At 61.1% G+C, this 15250-nt stretch overlaps 3 protein-coding genes across 3 annotated transcripts; all 3 read right to left on the bottom strand.

The window, feature by feature from the left end:
- Window positions 1–88: 88 nt before the first annotated feature.
- CFD (complement factor D) lies at window positions 89–2790 on the bottom strand. Its single transcript, XM_082621712.1, has 5 exons — window positions 2303–2790; window positions 1485–1641; window positions 1250–1394; window positions 896–1153; window positions 89–309 (listed from the first exon to the last, which is right to left on the bottom strand). The coding sequence occupies exons 1-5, from the start codon at window positions 2358–2360 to the stop codon at window positions 148–150; spliced, it is 780 nt and encodes a 259-aa protein (XP_082477838.1). The 5' UTR covers window positions 2361–2790; the 3' UTR covers window positions 89–147.
- Window positions 2791–4832: 2042 nt separating this feature from the next.
- Window positions 4833–7628, bottom strand: ELANE (elastase, neutrophil expressed; the record flags this gene model as incomplete). Its single annotated transcript, XM_082621682.1, has 5 exons — window positions 4833–5086; window positions 5254–5484; window positions 6724–6865; window positions 7065–7221; window positions 7562–7628. 5 exons carry the CDS (start codon window positions 7626–7628, stop codon window positions 4880–4882), a joined length of 804 nt encoding a protein of 267 aa, XP_082477808.1. The 3' UTR covers window positions 4833–4879.
- A 3469-nt stretch (window positions 7629–11097) lies between these two features.
- On the bottom strand, window positions 11098–14174 carry PRTN3 (proteinase 3; the record flags this gene model as incomplete). Its single annotated transcript, XM_082623216.1, is given in 6 exon segments — window positions 11098–11138; window positions 11141–11285; window positions 11697–11927; window positions 12625–12766; window positions 13161–13320; window positions 14108–14174. Coding segments are annotated over 6 exon segments (786 nt in total).
- Between the last annotated feature and the right edge of the window lie 1076 nt (window positions 14175–15250).

Genomic DNA, 15250 nt, shown 5'->3' with positions numbered 1-15250 from the left:
GGATTACCAGGACGCTGCCGCCCCCCTCAGTTTGGCTCGCCTCCATCCGCTCCCTCACGCAGCGTGCAATCTGTAAAGGCGGACCGGGTGCAGGAGTGGATGACTTTATTGCTCGGGCCCCCGTGACCGCCGCCCCTCAGGTCCTCCTCAGACAGCTGAGTCCTCAGCCATGACTCCGTCGATCCAGGCCACGTAGCTCGCCAAGCGCGTGTAGATGCCGGGCTTCTTGCGGTTGCCGCAAACACGTGAGCCCGAGGTGACCACGCCCTCGGCCACGCCGCCGCACACCAGCGGGCCTCCAGAGTCACCCTACAGGGAGCGATGTCATGAGGTCCGGTGCAGGGCCGCCGCAGGCGTCCTGTCCGGCTCCACCGGCGCCTGCTGCAATTCCCCTCAGCCCGCCGGTCCCAACAGTTCCCTCGCTCGTCAATCTCAGGCCCCGCCCACCAAGGTCCCACCTCCGCCGGCTTTCGGCTCCACCCCTCTCCAGGCTCCACTCCGCACTCTGTCCCACAGAAGTGGAGCAGCCCACTCCTCCGACCCTGCCCCACTCCTGGCCCTCTCCAAGCTAGGGCCCCAACTCGTCCGCACCCTCTTCCAGATCCCACCTCTCCTCCCAACCCTGCTTAGACCTCAGGCCAGCCACGCCTACCCAGTCTGTGTCATTGACCCATCTCAGCCCCCACACCTGCCTCAGGCCACGCCCACTCTCCTGGGGTGGGGCACTCTGCGAGCTCCCCCGCACGGCCCGCCCTTTCCATTAGCCTCGCCTCCTGTATTCCCGCGCGCCCCGCCCCTTCTGTTGGCTCCGCCCCCAGCAGGCCGGGCCCCCTCTGCCCCGCCCTCCAGAGGCCGCGGACCCCACGGCTCTACTGGCCCAGCCCCGCCCTTGCACCTTGCAGCTGTCCCGGTGGCTGCTCTCCGCGCACATCATGCTCTTGGTGATGGTGCCGTCATGGTACTTGCGCAGGTTGCAGGTGGCGCGGTCGAGCACCGGCAGGAGTAGGTGCTGCAGGCGGTCGGGCCGCCGGCCAGCGTGAGTGACCACGCCCCAGCCGGCCACGTCGCAGAGCGTGCCGGCCGCCACGTCGCGGTCCTCGCGCTGCCAGGGCAGGGGCTGCACGGCGGGGCCCAGCACGGCCTCCTCAGAGAGCTGGGGGTTGGGGCGGAAGGGGATGTTAGGGTCGGGGCGGGGGCGGGGGCGGGGGCCCCGGGGCAGCAGGGGGGACTGAGGCTAGACTCAGCAGACCTGCAGCAGGAGGAGGTCGTGGTCGATGGTGTCCGTCCGGCTGTCCGGGTGGGGCACTGCGCGTAGCACGTCGTACAGGCGCTTGGAGGGCTCCGGCTGTGACAGGGAGTGCGCGCCCAGGAGCACCTGCACCTTCCCGTCGGCCCTGGTAGGGGGGTGGGTGGACCCACATCAGAGCCACGTTCCCGCCGCACCTCACCCCACCCCGTCCCGCTCTTTGCCCCAGGCCACTCACACATCCTCCAGGCAGTGCGCTGCGCTCATCACCCACTGCTCGGCCACCAGGAAGCCTCCGCACACGTGCTTGCCGTTCACCTGCACGGACGCCATGTAGGGCCGCGAGTGGGACAAGGCCTCTCGGCCGCCCAGGATCCTGCCGCGGGGCTGAGCCGCTGGAGGTAGGCAGGTCAGCGTGAGGACTTCGGGGGTGACTGCAGCCCTCCCCGCTAGGATTCCCTCTCTACCCCGAGGCGGCCCCAGCACCCCTCAGACCTGGAAATCCATCCTTACAATCCTCCCCACAGAGTTGCAAACTCCGGGGGGCCCAGAGAGGAATACCCGAGAAGACAGATGATAGGGAGTGACCGAGTCTGGGGCAAACTCCATACCTACACATTGGGCCTGAGGCTTCAATTTAAAAATAAGGAAAGCCGGACTGTCCAAACCCAACACCCCTGCCAGCCATTTGTCCCTCGAGCTGCCGGTTTTCCAGTGTGTGGAAAGCTAGGTTCAAAGTTTTGAGAATTCCCCCTGGTGGTCCAGTGGTTAGGACTCGTTGCTTTCACTGCCGAGTGCACGGGTTCAATCCCTGGTGGGTGAACTAAGATCCCACAAGCTGCACAGCCCGGCCCCCTCCCCCCCCCAAGAAAAATAAACCACCAAAATTTTGAGAATTCCTTGGTTTTCAGAGCCTTCCGTTCACATGAAACCTGCCCCCTCCCTGCCCACTTACGGGGGCTGGAGGACAGTCCTGTTTGACAGAGCAGGCCCCCTGGCTGACCGCCCTGCAGGCTGGTGGCCCCCAGCGGTCACCGCAGGCCCGGGTCCACTCACCACACACGGCCGCTCCGAGGAGGATCAGAGCCGCCAGGTCCAGGGAGCGGTCCGCCATTATGCTGCTGTGGCCTTGACACTGACCCAGGCCAGGCCCTGGGGGTGCTTTTATGAGGGTGGAAGGGGGCGGGCCCTCGCGGGCCTTCCCACAGGCCCTATCAGCCAGGTGGGCAGCAGCCCAGTTGGGCAAGGGGACGCCGCCTGTCCACCCTCCCCAGGGGTGTGGTTGTCTTCCATGGACTTTGTACCAAGAGTACAGACAGGCTGCTGGGCGTGCGTCCCGCCTCTGTGAGCCTGGCCCAGGGCTGGCCCCGGTGTGGGGAGCAACCCCTCAGGGTGGGCGGCAGGCAGAGCAGAGGGATGGACCTACACCCAGCCCCACGGCCCCGTCTCCCCAGGGTGACTTTGCAGCCCCAAAGTTTCACAACAGCAGCTGGAAACCACAGTTTGTAAACAACCCACTTCCTCATTTTCAGCTTCTCTCTTCTTTCTCTTCCTCCTGCAACTTGGAGAGGAGGTCGTGTGGGGGTGGGGGAGAGGTCATCCAACACCCTTGTCCCTGTTGCTGTGGCTCTGGAGCTTGATACCCCCAACAAGTAGAATATTGGAAAGGTGGTGTGTATGGGGCAGCTGGAAAGACCGTTGGATACAAGTGACAGAAAAACCGAGGCAAACTGGGTGGAGCCTTCTACAAGGAAATTATGTGGAAAGTTCATGGATCTACCTTCAGGTGTAGCTTGATCCAGTTACCTGAACAAGGTCAGGTTTCTGCCTTTGGTTCCTCCTTTCCTCCTTGGTGGCTTTTCTCCTCACCAGGCTCCCCTGTTGTGACCCCAGGGGCCCCAGACTCAGCCTAGGAGCTCAGTCAGCCCTCCGCAAATTCCCCATCACTCTAGCCAGAATCTCAAGCCTGCCTCTGACTGGCCGAGCTTGGATCTCATGCCTCTACACTGTCACTGTGGGCAGGGGATGGCAGGTTCTGAGGAGCAGAACCTGGGTCACATGGCCCTCTATAAGTTGGGGATGGTGGGTCAACATCTCGTGAACCTACTAGTGGGAGATGCTGCGTGTGACCAGAAGGGTGAGGAGGACCTCAAGCTGTTCCCAGTGGGAACAGTGCACAATCTTTTCCCCTCTACTTCTTTTCATGGTGAAAAGAAAAATAGAAAACAACATAGCAAATGTGATTTGTTAGATCCCAGCATGTTTTCTTACTCAAATCAGAAACTCTGAAACGAAAGCGCATTTGCATGTGGAGTCCAGATTATGTAAGTAAGAGTGTTGAAAATTGCAACAAAATTTAGAAATGACCCAACAAGACAAGATGGTTCAATAAATAACCCTGCACGTCCCCGGATGCTTTGTTGACATGGAAAGACCGCCAGGGTGTAGTATTAAGTGGAAAAAGTGATTGCAGGGCAGTGGGTCACCTTCTGAGCCGCTGGCACTTGGGGGGAGGTGTGCCCCGGTGACAACCTGAGGGAAGAGCTGGCAGGCAGAGGGAACAGAAAACGTTAACGACCTTGAGGTGGGACCCCCCCGGGGTGCTGCTGCAGGGATGGGGTATTTGAGGGTTTGGCACGAGGGGACAGAGAGGGAGAGATTTATCCTGGCCCCCTGGTGTGGGGTCCGGGGTGGGGGAAGGGGTGTTACCTGATGTTACTTCTCTCATTTGCTTGCTTGGGTGATTGTTTCCCCCACCATCAGACTGTGAGCCGAGTGATGGCAGAGACCACATGTGTCGTGGTCCCCACCTGTGGCCCCAGGAGGTTCCTTCTCAGGCTCAGAGGCAGAAGAGGGGTACAGGCTGGTCGTCTCCCCCAGGGCTGTGACTCCTTCCGGGCTGGGTGTTTCCTTGTGAAACATCTGCTCGGCTTTGCCCCCCGACCCCTGCCAAGGCAGAAGGCTGGGGAGGTGGGGGAGGGATTGTCTCCCCACCCAGTGAGGCCAAGGCTGGCCTGGGATCCCAACCCCTGGCTGGGTCCTTCCCAGATAGCTCCTCACTCTTCCCCACAGGGAAACTGAGGCTCAGAGACAACAAGCAAGTTGCCCAAAGTCACAGAGCTGGGACTCAAACCCAAGCTCCTGAGCGTGGCTTCACAGCTCTCTGCACCTCTACTTCCTCATCTGTAAAGTGGGGCAACTCATAGGACCTGCCTCGAGGGTGGAGAGGACCAGTTGAGTGAGAATACTTGCAAAGACTCAGAATGATTTCTATGCCTTGTAAGCACTCATGAACACTTGCTACAGTGCTTTTCATTATCGCCACCTGCAACATTAGTTTAATTATGCTTTATAGGAGGAAAAACCAGAAATGGCAATCAGTATCCTTTTGTAGAGGGTGGGGAAGGGACTCCTTACCCCAATGCCCTGAATTAGCTACCACCTGGTGGCAGCGTACTCGTGACATGCCCAAGACATTCTCCTGAGGACTTTCGACACTCGGTTGCACAACCAACAAACACCCAGACACATTCTACAAAGCAGAATGTTTTTATTGTGCTAGGTGCCACATGATGCTGCATGGGAAGGGCCCAGCCAGGGGCAGGTGAGGTGGGGTGACAGGAGAAGCCCCTTCTAGCAGGTCCTGCCCGCAGCGTCCCTAGGGTGGAGAGAGGGGCCGTCATCGTCACCGTAGCGGCGGATGATGGAGTTGATCCAGTCTGCAAACTTGGCGACGGAGGTAAAGGTGTCTGGGTAGATCCCGGAGCCGCAACCCCCTCGGATGAAGGAATCGATCCCGTGGACCAGCCTGTTGCAGACCAGGGGCCCGCCGGAGTCCCCCTGTGGAGCCAGACAAGTTCGGGAGTCTGGGCTTCCAGTCCCCACCCTCACACCCCCACCCACCCCCTTCAGGGTCGGGGATTCCTTCCATGGGTCTGGCTGTAGTCCTAGTTGCTGCAGCCTGGATGAGAGCGTGGTGGTGGCTCGGGGGAACATGGGGTACGTACAAAGCAGATGCCAGCATGCTGGCCTGGCACCAGGGTGCACACGTTGGAGGGGCGGCAGAGGGCTGTCACCACGGTCACGTTGATCTGCTGCAGGACTGGGGGCGGTGGCCGGTTGGTGTCCAGCTGGCCCCAGCCAATGGCCACACACTGCACCCCTTCTCCCACGCCTTGGTCCTGGGTGGGCAGCCGGGCCACCTGCACGTTGGTGTTGATGGTGGCCATCCTACTGAGCTGCAGCAGGTGGGACGGAGCAGTGGCATGTCACAGAGGGTGGGGAGTGATGACCCTTGCCTCTCTGGGCCCTGGTTTCCCCAACCGAGGCTCCACCATGGTTCTGGGATGTTTCAGAGCAGGACACCCACCCTGCAGGTTGCCTCCCACTTCAAGCCTCAGTTTCCCCATCTGTAAAGTGGGAGCAGTCACCGTGGCTCAGGGCATCCCTGGATCTGTCTTGAGTGCAGTAAACAGTAGGTAATAGGGCTTCCCTGGTGGCACAGTGGTTGAGAATCTGCCTGCTAATGCAGGGGACACGGGTTTGAGCCCTGCTCTGGGAGGATCCCACATGCCGCGGAGCAACTAGGCCCGTGAGCCACAACTACTGAGCCTGTCCGTCTGGAGCCTGTGCTCCGCAACAAGAGAGGCCACAATAGTGAGAGGCTCGCACACCGCGATGAAGAGTGGCCCCCGCTTGCCACAACTAGAGAAAGCCCTTGTACAGAAACGAAGACCCAACACAGCAAAAATTAATTAATTAATTAATAAACTCCTACCCCCAACATCTTCTTTTTTTTTTTTTTTTTTTTTTTGCAGTATGCGGGCCTCTCACTGTTGTGGCCTCTCCCGTTGCAGAGCACAGGCTCCGGACGCGCAGGCTCAGCGGCCATGGCTCACAGGCCCAGCCGCTCCGCGGCATGTGGGATCTTCCCGGACCAGGGCACGAACCCGTGTCTCCTGCATCGGCAGGTGGACTCTCAACCACTGCGCCACCAGGGAAGCCCCCCAACATCTTCTTAAAAAAACAAAACAAAACAGTAGGTAATAAAGCAAACTATGGACCATAGCAACAACCATAAAACCCTTGTCCTAGAACATTCCCTGAGAATAATCATAGCTGGGCAAGCAGAGGGGAAAGGCAGGTTTCTCCCTCCAGTCTCCCACTGGCCCGAATGTGGGGAATTTTGCCCCATTTGGCAAAGAGGGAGACTGCCCCTGCCCTCCACCAGCGGGCACAAAAATACCTTTCTCGCTGTCACCTCATCTAATCTCTGACAGCCCTGCACGGCGGGGGTGGGGTGGGGGTGGGGAGTACTCTGTTTTACAGAGGGGGAGACTGAGGCACACAGAGATGGGGGCGACACCAGGTCTGCGCCCGCCAGCCTTGTCCACCAGGCTCCTGCCCCTGTCCCGCCCTCCCCAAGCCTCCCGCGGGCCTTTGCACCTGCCCTTCCTTCCCCGCCCCCGGCCGCGCACCTGGAGAACCGCGATGTCGTTCTGCAGGCTCAAGGGGTTGAAGCCGTTTTCAAAGACCCGCTGGACCCTGAACGTCTGCCAGGTCCGCTCTCGCCGCCGCAGGTTATGTGCCCCCAGCACCACGCTCACCGACCGGGAGTTCCTGGGGCGGGGGGAACAGGAGGCGATTGGGGCGCCCCCGGGGTCGGGAGCGGCGGAGAGACCCCGCCCGAGCGCAGGAGGACCTGCAGACCCTCGCGCCTTCGCCGGAAGGCCCCACCCCGGGCCCGCAGCACGGCCCGCGCGACCCTCCCGCGGCGGGCGGACTGGAACCCGAGATGCGGACGTGCGGGGACACTCACAGGCCGTTCAGACAGTGCGCGGCCGACAGCACGAAGTTCCGCGCGATCAGGGTGGCGCCGCAGAAGTGGCGTCCGCGCCTCTGCAGGGACGCCATGAAGGGCCACGCGTGCGGCCTGGCCGGCCGGCCCCCCACGATCTCCGAGGCCAGCGCAGGGCCTGGGGGCAAGGGCGGTGACGGCGGTGAGCGGCGCGGAGCCCCGCCCCCGCCCGGGAACCCCCGCCCTTCTCCCAGGACCCCACCGGGTCGGGTTCTTGCCGTGCTTGTCGCCCAGAGAGGGGAGGGGGCCTGCACGGTCCCCCTGCCAGGGCGCAGCTAGGTCTGGACTTCACCCACTGGGAGTCCCCAGAGACCCCGCTGTTCAGACCTCACCACTCAGGACCTCAGCCTTCTCCTTATCCCAGCTGTCACTCCCCATGAGGATGAGGGGGCTGGGAGGGTCCCCAGCAGGTGGAGAGGCAGGAATGGACCCCAGGGACACACCCGGGCCCCGCTCACCGCCCAGCAGCACAGCCAACAGGACAGCGGCCAGGGCAGGGCTGGAGGGTCTGCAGCTTTGGATCATGGCTGGGCAGGTGCTCTGGCGTCTCTGCCCTTTGTGCCCACCTGCCCCTCTTATAGCCCCCATGCCTGGAGGCCGTTGCAGTTGCCCGTGGGGGGGCCTGGTGCCCCAGCTTCCTCTCCCCATTCTGGGACGTGGGGGACGAGGGGGTGATGGGAAGAACAGGGGAGAGAGGATGTGTGCAAGGGGCGGGGCTGGCTCCAGGGGGGGGCCCAGATCAAACTCAGGATGCACAATTAAATCGGAACGTCAGATAAACTTTCTTTTTTTTTAGCATAAGTATATCCCAAATATAAGCACAGGATGTACTTACATACAAAGTTTGTCTTTGTTTATCCGACATTCAAAGTTAGCTGGGAGTACTGTATTTTTGCTAAATCTGACCACCCCGGCCCAGAGGAGTTGGCTGGGACGCCCACGTGCCTCAGTTTACCCAGGGCAACGGCAACCACGTGCATGCAGCCCTGTCCTGACATTTGGGAGGCGTGGCAGGGGTCCCCCCATGAGCTGCCTACCCAGTGAAGTGGTGGGGGAACTGGGCTTTGAACCCAGGTGCCCACAATGCACAGCTGGAGGGAGACTTGCTGCCTATTCCCCAGCCTTGCGTCTCCCTCTTGGAGCCCGGACTTCCAACCTCTTTTTGGTTGTTGCTCCTAACGGGGAACTCACTCCCACCTGGGACCTGGTCAGTCTCTGGGGGCCCTCAGAGGTTCTGGGAAGGAATCCCTCCCACCCCCACCCCACCCGCACCCCTATGAGCTTCTCTGAACCCCCTTCCAGCCTGAGGCAGAGGAAAAATTCCCACCCAGGCCTGGAGGCTGGACCGTGGATCTCCAACCAAGTTTGAGAGCTTCAGCCTGGACCTTGGAAGAACTCAAGCCGAACAATGGAGATGGGGTCCACCAGGGCCAGTTCCCAGCCCCGTGGCCCCCGTTCAACTTCCCACCCCCCACCCACCCCGTCCCAGGCTGCTCCAGCTGCAACGGCCGTAGCCAAGGCTGTTGCAAGAAGCAACGTTCTCCTGGCTTGGAGCAGGGTTCAGGCGAGGGAACCAACGGATCCATCTGCAGGAACAGGCAGGCGGGGGCCCTCAGGGACACCCAGAGGCGGGCTGGGGCTGGAGTCCAGTTTGTCCCTGGGCTCCTCCTTGGTGTGTGGCCACAGGCAAGCAAACCCCCATCTCTCCCTCTCTCGGTAGGGTCCCCACCCTGTTGAGTTAAAGCTACCATAGAGCACTTGGTAAGCACCTGCTGTATACATAACCCTGTTTCCAATGGGGGTGGGAATAATGGAGGAGACCATGCCTCAGGCAGGGAGACTGGACTTAAACAAAAGCTGCATCTAGGGCTTCCCTGGTGGCGCAGTGGTTGAGAGTCCGCCTGCCGATGCAGGGGACACGGGTTCGTGCCCCGATCCCGGAAGATCCCACATGCCGCGGAGTGGCTGGGCCCGCGAGCCATGGCCGCGGAGCCTGTGTGTCCGGAGCCTGTGCTCCGCAACGGGAGAGGCCGCAACAGTGAGAGGCCCGTGTACAGCAAAAAAAAAAAAAAAAAAAAAGCTGCATCTATATTGAGCACCACCTGTATGCTATTTCCTCACAGGTCATGGTGGCTAAGCTTGTGGACTCTGGGTTCAGATCCTGGAGTGGCCACTTGCCCACTATGACTTCAGGCTATGGATGTAACCCCTCCATGCCTCAGTTTCCTCGTCTGTAAAATGGAAGTTATAGGCTCCCATCTCACAGGATTGTCCTGAGGATTAAATGAATGAACTTTTGTAAAGTTCTCAGCTGAGAAAGTGCTGTCCTTGAGCTCATAGAAAATAGAAAACAGGCTTCCCTGGTGGTGCAATGGTTAAGAATCCGCCTGCCAGTGCAGGGGACATGGGTTCGAGCCCTGGTCCGGTAAGATCCCACATTGCCGCGGAACAACTAAGCCCATGCGCCACAACTACTGAGCCTGCACTCTAGAGCCTGCGAGCCACAACTACTGAAGCCCGTGCGCCACAACTACTGAGCCCGCGCAACTAGAGCCTGTGCTCCGCAACAAGAGAAGCCACCGCAGTGAGAAGCCCGCGCACCCCTATGAAGAGTAGCCCCCGCGCGAGCGGGGGCTAGAGAAAGCCCGTGCACAGCAACAAAGACCCAAGGCAGCCAAAAAAAAAAAAAGTTAAAAAAAAAAAAAAGAAAATAGAAAACACCCGGGGCTGTTTTTTTCTGGGTCTTTCTGTTCCCATCAATGGGCTCAATCCAACATTCCCTCCAGCAAACCTCATTTACCCCCAGTGCTGGGCACCAAAATCCCTCTGGGCTTTTTATAGAAACCACTTCCCTGCCGCTGGCCCGTGGGAAATGCAGAAAATTCCCGGCATTCCCTCAACACTTATCAGCTTGCGTTTCCCAGGGTTCTGGCTTCGTCTCAGGTCTCAGCACACCCTTGCTCCTGCTGAAGTGGAAAACCAGTCCCATCTACTCCCCTGGGGTAGTCAGCTGAGGTGTGGAACAGTTAAAAAGGGGGCAGCCCTGGGGGTTCTGGCTCCAGCTTGAATTCTCATGCTGCCACCAGATGGCGGCAGAGTAAATCAATAACAAAAGAGCTGCCTTCCAACTCTGGTGTGTCCGGTGAGCTGGTTGGCCCCTCTCCCTGAGCCTCCACTGCCTCATTGCCAAGGCCACGTGCCCTCTCCACGGCTGGCCAATGACCCCTACCTCTGCCTGGCCTCAGGCCTCTCCTCTAGACCCCAGTTCATTCTGTGGCCCTGCATGCTCCAACCCTGCCCTCTCCCTGACCTGCTCTCCTTCCCCCACACCCCCAAGCTTGTCCTGATGCAGGGCCCTTACACTGGCTGTGCCTTGCCTGGCGACACTTCTCCTTTTGTTCGTATTCAGGCATTGCTGCCTCCTTCAAGAAGCCTCCCTAATAGCCCTTCTGACTGCCCCTGACTGGTCAGGAGCCCCACAGGCCCTGGGCACCCCATGTTATGAGAGCTTGGTCTTCAAGTGGCCCCGGAGCTGGGAGACACAGAACTGGACAGGACACCCCTAGCCCTGAGGGCCAGGGTGGGGCTCCTTGGACACTTGGGAAATGTCTGGAGTGACTCCATTTTCCAGATGAGGAAACTGAGGCACAGAAAGGGGTGGCAACTTGCCCCGGGTCACACTGGCGGGGCTGGGTTAGAACCCACGTCTGCGGGCATCTGGGGAGTGGGATCCGCTGTGACCTGTGCCCTCCTCCAACTTCCAGGCCTCTATTCCCACCCCGACCCCGAGCTCGGGGTTTGGGGACTCGGATGCTGAGGACCCTGGGCCACTCTCCCCCACATCTCCCCGTGGGAAGGACACAGAGGAGCCGGGGGGATGGTTCAGCTTTTATTGACGCACCGTGGGTCTGCCTGGCTCCCAAGAGCCGGGGAGGGGCAGGAAGTGGGGCATGGGCGCAGAAGCAGACCCGCTGCGTCTGTCCACAGCATGGCCTCAGTGCCCGGGGGAGCTCAGGGGCCGTCCTCGTCCCCCGCGTTGCTCAGCACTGAGCGGATCCAGTCTACGTAGAGGGAGACGCGAGCGAAGAAGTCGGGGTACTGGCGGTTGGCGCATCCCCGGATCACAAAGGAGTCCACGCCCTGGATGACACCGTCGCAGATCAAGGGGCCGCCCGAGTCCCCCTGGGGAGGGGGCAGGTCGGTCAGTCACTCAGGCCAGGCCAGCAGCCAGATGAGGCTACCTCAGGGGAAGGGGCCACGTAGGGGTGAAATGATTCCAGTCTAGAATTTTCTTTACAGTATGTGGGTGAGACAGGGAGGGGAGGTCCCTCTGGAGGAGAGCGGGCATTTATTGGCCCCCTACTATATACCTGGACCCCAGAATTCTGGGTGTGGCCCCCGGAGTGGGGCTGGGGCACCCACCCAAGGGGGGCTGCAGGGTGGAAAAGCCCCCAGACCCATGAAGGCCCCGTTACCCCCTCACGATGGGTGTGCCCACCTTCCAGATGGTGCGACGGAGGCACCCGCCTGCCTGCCCTCCCTCCTTCTCCCGGCTGTCCCTGCAGCCACCGAGCTGCAGCCCCCAGTACATACAAAACAGATGCCAGCGCTGCGTTGGGGCACAAAGGTGCACACGTTCTCTGGACGACACAGGAAAGTGACCACGGTGACGTTGAGCTCCTGCAGGACCTGGGGCAGCGGCTCAAAGGTGCCCAGGCGGCCCCAGCCCATGGCCAGGCACTGAGTGCCGTGGGGCAGCAGCTGGTTCTGCTGGGGGAGCTGGGCCACCGCAACCTGGGCGTTGAGGGTAGCCGGGCGGTCCAGCTGGGACAGAGGGCGGTTGGTGGGCAGTGTGTCTCCAGGACCCGCAGCCACCCCTGGACGATTATCTCAAAGTGCCTCCTCCAAGCCTTTGCATATGCTGTTCCCTCCGCCTGGCTCTACCTCAAGGGTCACCTCCTCCAGGGAGGCTGCCCTGATCACCCTCCAAACCTGCCAGGGCTCAGTTTCACATTCCCCGAGGCCATGAGACTCCCCTTTGCAGCATTGGTCACTGTTGCATTCATTCACTTACAAAGCACTTATTGAGCACCAACTGTATGCTTGATCCTGGGCTAAGCCCTGGGGATCCTACCTCTGCCTTCTGGGAGTTGATCTTTGGGGCTAGGAGGGGCCAAGAAGAGAATGGCAGGTGGCAGAGTCAAGGGAAACATAGCCCAGTGATGAACAGTGTATTGGGGGAGGGGTGGCTGTCACTCAAGTAGGGTGAGGGGATGCTTCCCTGAGGAGGGGAGGCTGGTGCCAAGGCTGAGGGTATCTGGGAACAGCGCAGGGAGCAGGGAGGGGACACAGCCGGCCAAAGCCTGGGGGCGGGGCGTGGGGGCATCCCGCGTGCTCAGAAGGTGGTGACTGGCTCTCTCCCCACCAGGCCGTGTCCCATGCCCACAGGGGCTCCTGTACAGTAGGTGCTGGAAAATGAATGAACAGGGGTCCCTGGGCCCTGCTGGCCCCACCCACCCACCTGCAGGAGGAGGACGTCATTCAGCGTCTCCTGTGGGTTGTAGTTGTTCTCAAACAGGCGGCTGATGCTGAACCTCTGCTCGGTGGGCTCGGAGGCCTGCAGGCGGTGGGCCCCGAGCACCACGCTCACCCGCAACGGGTTCCTGAGGGTCAGGGCGTTCATTTCTGGGACCCCGACCCCCCCACACGTGCCCCCCACCCCCGTCCTGAGGCCCAGGGTGCAAGCCCCTCGGGGACTGCCCACCATCCCAGGAGACGCCCCCGCCCCCGTCTGCATCTTGCTCCCGAGGGTTGGACCCCTGGCTTGAGCTAATCCTCCTGGGGCATCAGGGCGTCACGTCGGGCTGGGGAGCAGGGCAGGTGCCCGCCTAGTTTGGGATGAGAGGGTTGGGCAGATGGACGGAGGGGCTGAGACCAGGCAAGCGGAGGCAGGCCGCGCCTCTCCCCCTCGGACCCCCGGGGCAGCGCCGCGCCCCCTCCCTCGGAGCACCGCCCCCTCCCCGGGCAGGCCCGCACCGCGCAGGCGCACTCACTCACATGTTGCTCAGGCAGTGGGCTGCGGTCAGCACGAAGCGCCGGTGGATCAACGTCCCCCCGCAGAAGTGGTTGCTGGGGAACCTCTGCAGCGACGCCATGTAGGGGCGCGAGTGGGGCTGGGCTTCCCGCCCGCCCACTATCTCCGCGGCCCGGGCTACACCTGGGGGGGACGCCGGGGTCAGCGGCCTTTGCCTTGCCTAACGCCCTCCGCGGCTCCCTGGACGGGGGACCGACCCCACCCCACCGCCCCATCCCCCGCCCAGGGAGCCCAGATGGGGGTCGGGGGACGAGGGCAGAGCCGCTGTGTGGCCTCCACCAGGACCGGGACCCCTCAGAGGCTCCGTTTCCCCATGTGCAAATTGGAGGTCCCATAGCAGCACAGGGGGGCTGGGGGCTGTGGAGGGAAGAGGCCCAGGCCCAGGACAGTTAGCGCTGGGGAGAGCCCGGTGGTCATTAACATTATTATTTCTGAAGGCTCCCAGGAAGCAGCGGCGCCCAGTCCTGGAGGTCAGGAGGGGGAAGAAGCTGGCAAGATGACCCATCTTGCAGATGGACAAACTGAGGCATGAAAAAGCCTCATCAGGATGAGGGCGGAGGGGTTCCCTCGCTCCGGTTTTTCCTCTGACGTGCGTCATTCACCCGGTGACACATTCGTTCGTGCGTGCACACTTACTGAGTGCTTGCTGGGTGCCAGGTGCTGTCCAGGGATTCTGGTTATACTGAGTCCCTAGGGCACCTCCCTGGGCAGGAAGGACTAGGTTTTGCCCATTTTACAGATGGGGAAAGAGAGCTGCATATCCCAGGCCCCCCCTTTCTCTCCTCCCCTCCCCTTGAGGCATTCATCCCAAGCAGCCAGCTGAGCTGGGTCCTGCTTCACTTTCCCCATCTGAGCCGTGAGGGCGCGGGACAGGCAGACGGACGGACGGACAGACTTGGGCCCCACTCACCGCCCAGCAGCACAGCCAGGAGCACCGGGGCGAGGGCAGGGCTGGAGGGTCTGCAGCTTTGGGTCATGGTTGGGCCATGCCCCCTGCCTGCCCGCCCCCTCTTATAGCTCCAATTCAGGGAGGCTATTAGGGTTGCCCCATACCTGGGCTGGGCGTCCCCACTTCCTCCTTCCAGCTCGAGGGCTCGGGAGCTTGGGGGTCAAAGCTGCACCCCAGGAAGCCTGCAGGGGCTTCAGGCTCAGGCTCGGGGTCCCGGCACCCCCAGGAGATGTAGGAAGCTGGCTCCCACCCACCCCATGCTGGGGGTCCTCTGGACAAGGGGGCTTGTGGCCACAGCCCTCACAGTGACACGCACCCCAGCTTCCACACCTCCAAGGGGGCACTGCCTGCCCCCAGAGGGTCCCTGTAGCCCCAGCAAGGTGAGATGTGGCGACGTATGCAGGGGTGGGATAAACCCACTCAGCGGGACAGAAAAGGGGGTGAGGGTCTCAGAGCCCTGCGCCTCCTGAGACCCACAGGATCATCTCTCTGACCTCACTTTGTCTGGGGGAGTCACTCTTCTCTCTAAGGCAGAGCTCTCACCTGGGGCGATTCCTCCCCCAGGGACAACTGGAGATATCTGGGGACACCTGTGGTCGTCATGACTGGGGGGCTCCTGGCATGCAGTGGTTGGGACCAGGGATGCTGCCCCACATGGGAGGGGGCAGGGGGAGACTCTGGTGCCGGGAGACATTTATTTATGTATCTATTTATAACTGACTCATTATTATGAAAAATTTAAACCTACAGAAGCATAGATAGAGGAGCTCATGGAATTTGGGGGCCAAAAAAAAAAAGATTTTAAGCTTTTCATTTTGAAATCGTTTCACGCTTACAGCAGTCCGCAGAATTCCCGGATGTGCTGCCCCAGCTTCCCCGGGGCCACATCTTGCACAAAGTTTGCCCCCTCACAGGCCACCTGGATTTCACAATCAGCCAGTCTCTGGTCCAGGATCCCCCAACCCACCTCCCCGAGCCTCCTGGGCTCTGGGGCAGCCCCTCAGCCTCTCCTGTCCTTCGTGCTGTGTCCTTGGTGGCAACCTGGCGGGGTTTTGGGGGAACGTCCCTCCGAATGGGCTTGTACAGGGTCCCCACACGGAGATG

The sequence above is a fragment of the Mesoplodon mirus genome (assembly GCF_964341445.2).
Source record: "Mesoplodon mirus genome assembly, chromosome: 5".
NCBI lineage: Eukaryota > Metazoa > Chordata > Mammalia > Artiodactyla > Ziphiidae > Mesoplodon > Mesoplodon mirus.
The sequence above is the reverse complement of the archived record's forward strand: the minus strand, read 5'-3'. Positions and strand labels throughout refer to the sequence as shown.

What these genes read in the sequence shown, in the direction of transcription:
- CFD (XM_082621712.1), bottom strand. Translation starts at nt 2,360, where the DNA reads ATGGCGGACCGCTCCCTGGACCTGGCGGCTCTGATCCTCCTCGGAGCG. An exon ending in GCGCACTGCCTGGAGGATGT is followed by an intron (nt 1,395 to 1,484) that starts GTGAGTGGCCTG and finishes CCCCCCTACCAG; the next exon opens with GGCCGACGGGAAGGTGCAGG. An exon ending in ACGACCTCCTCCTGCTGCAG is followed by an intron (nt 1,154 to 1,249) that starts GTCTGCTGAGTC and finishes CCCAACCCCCAG; the next exon opens with CTCTCTGAGGAGGCCGTGCT.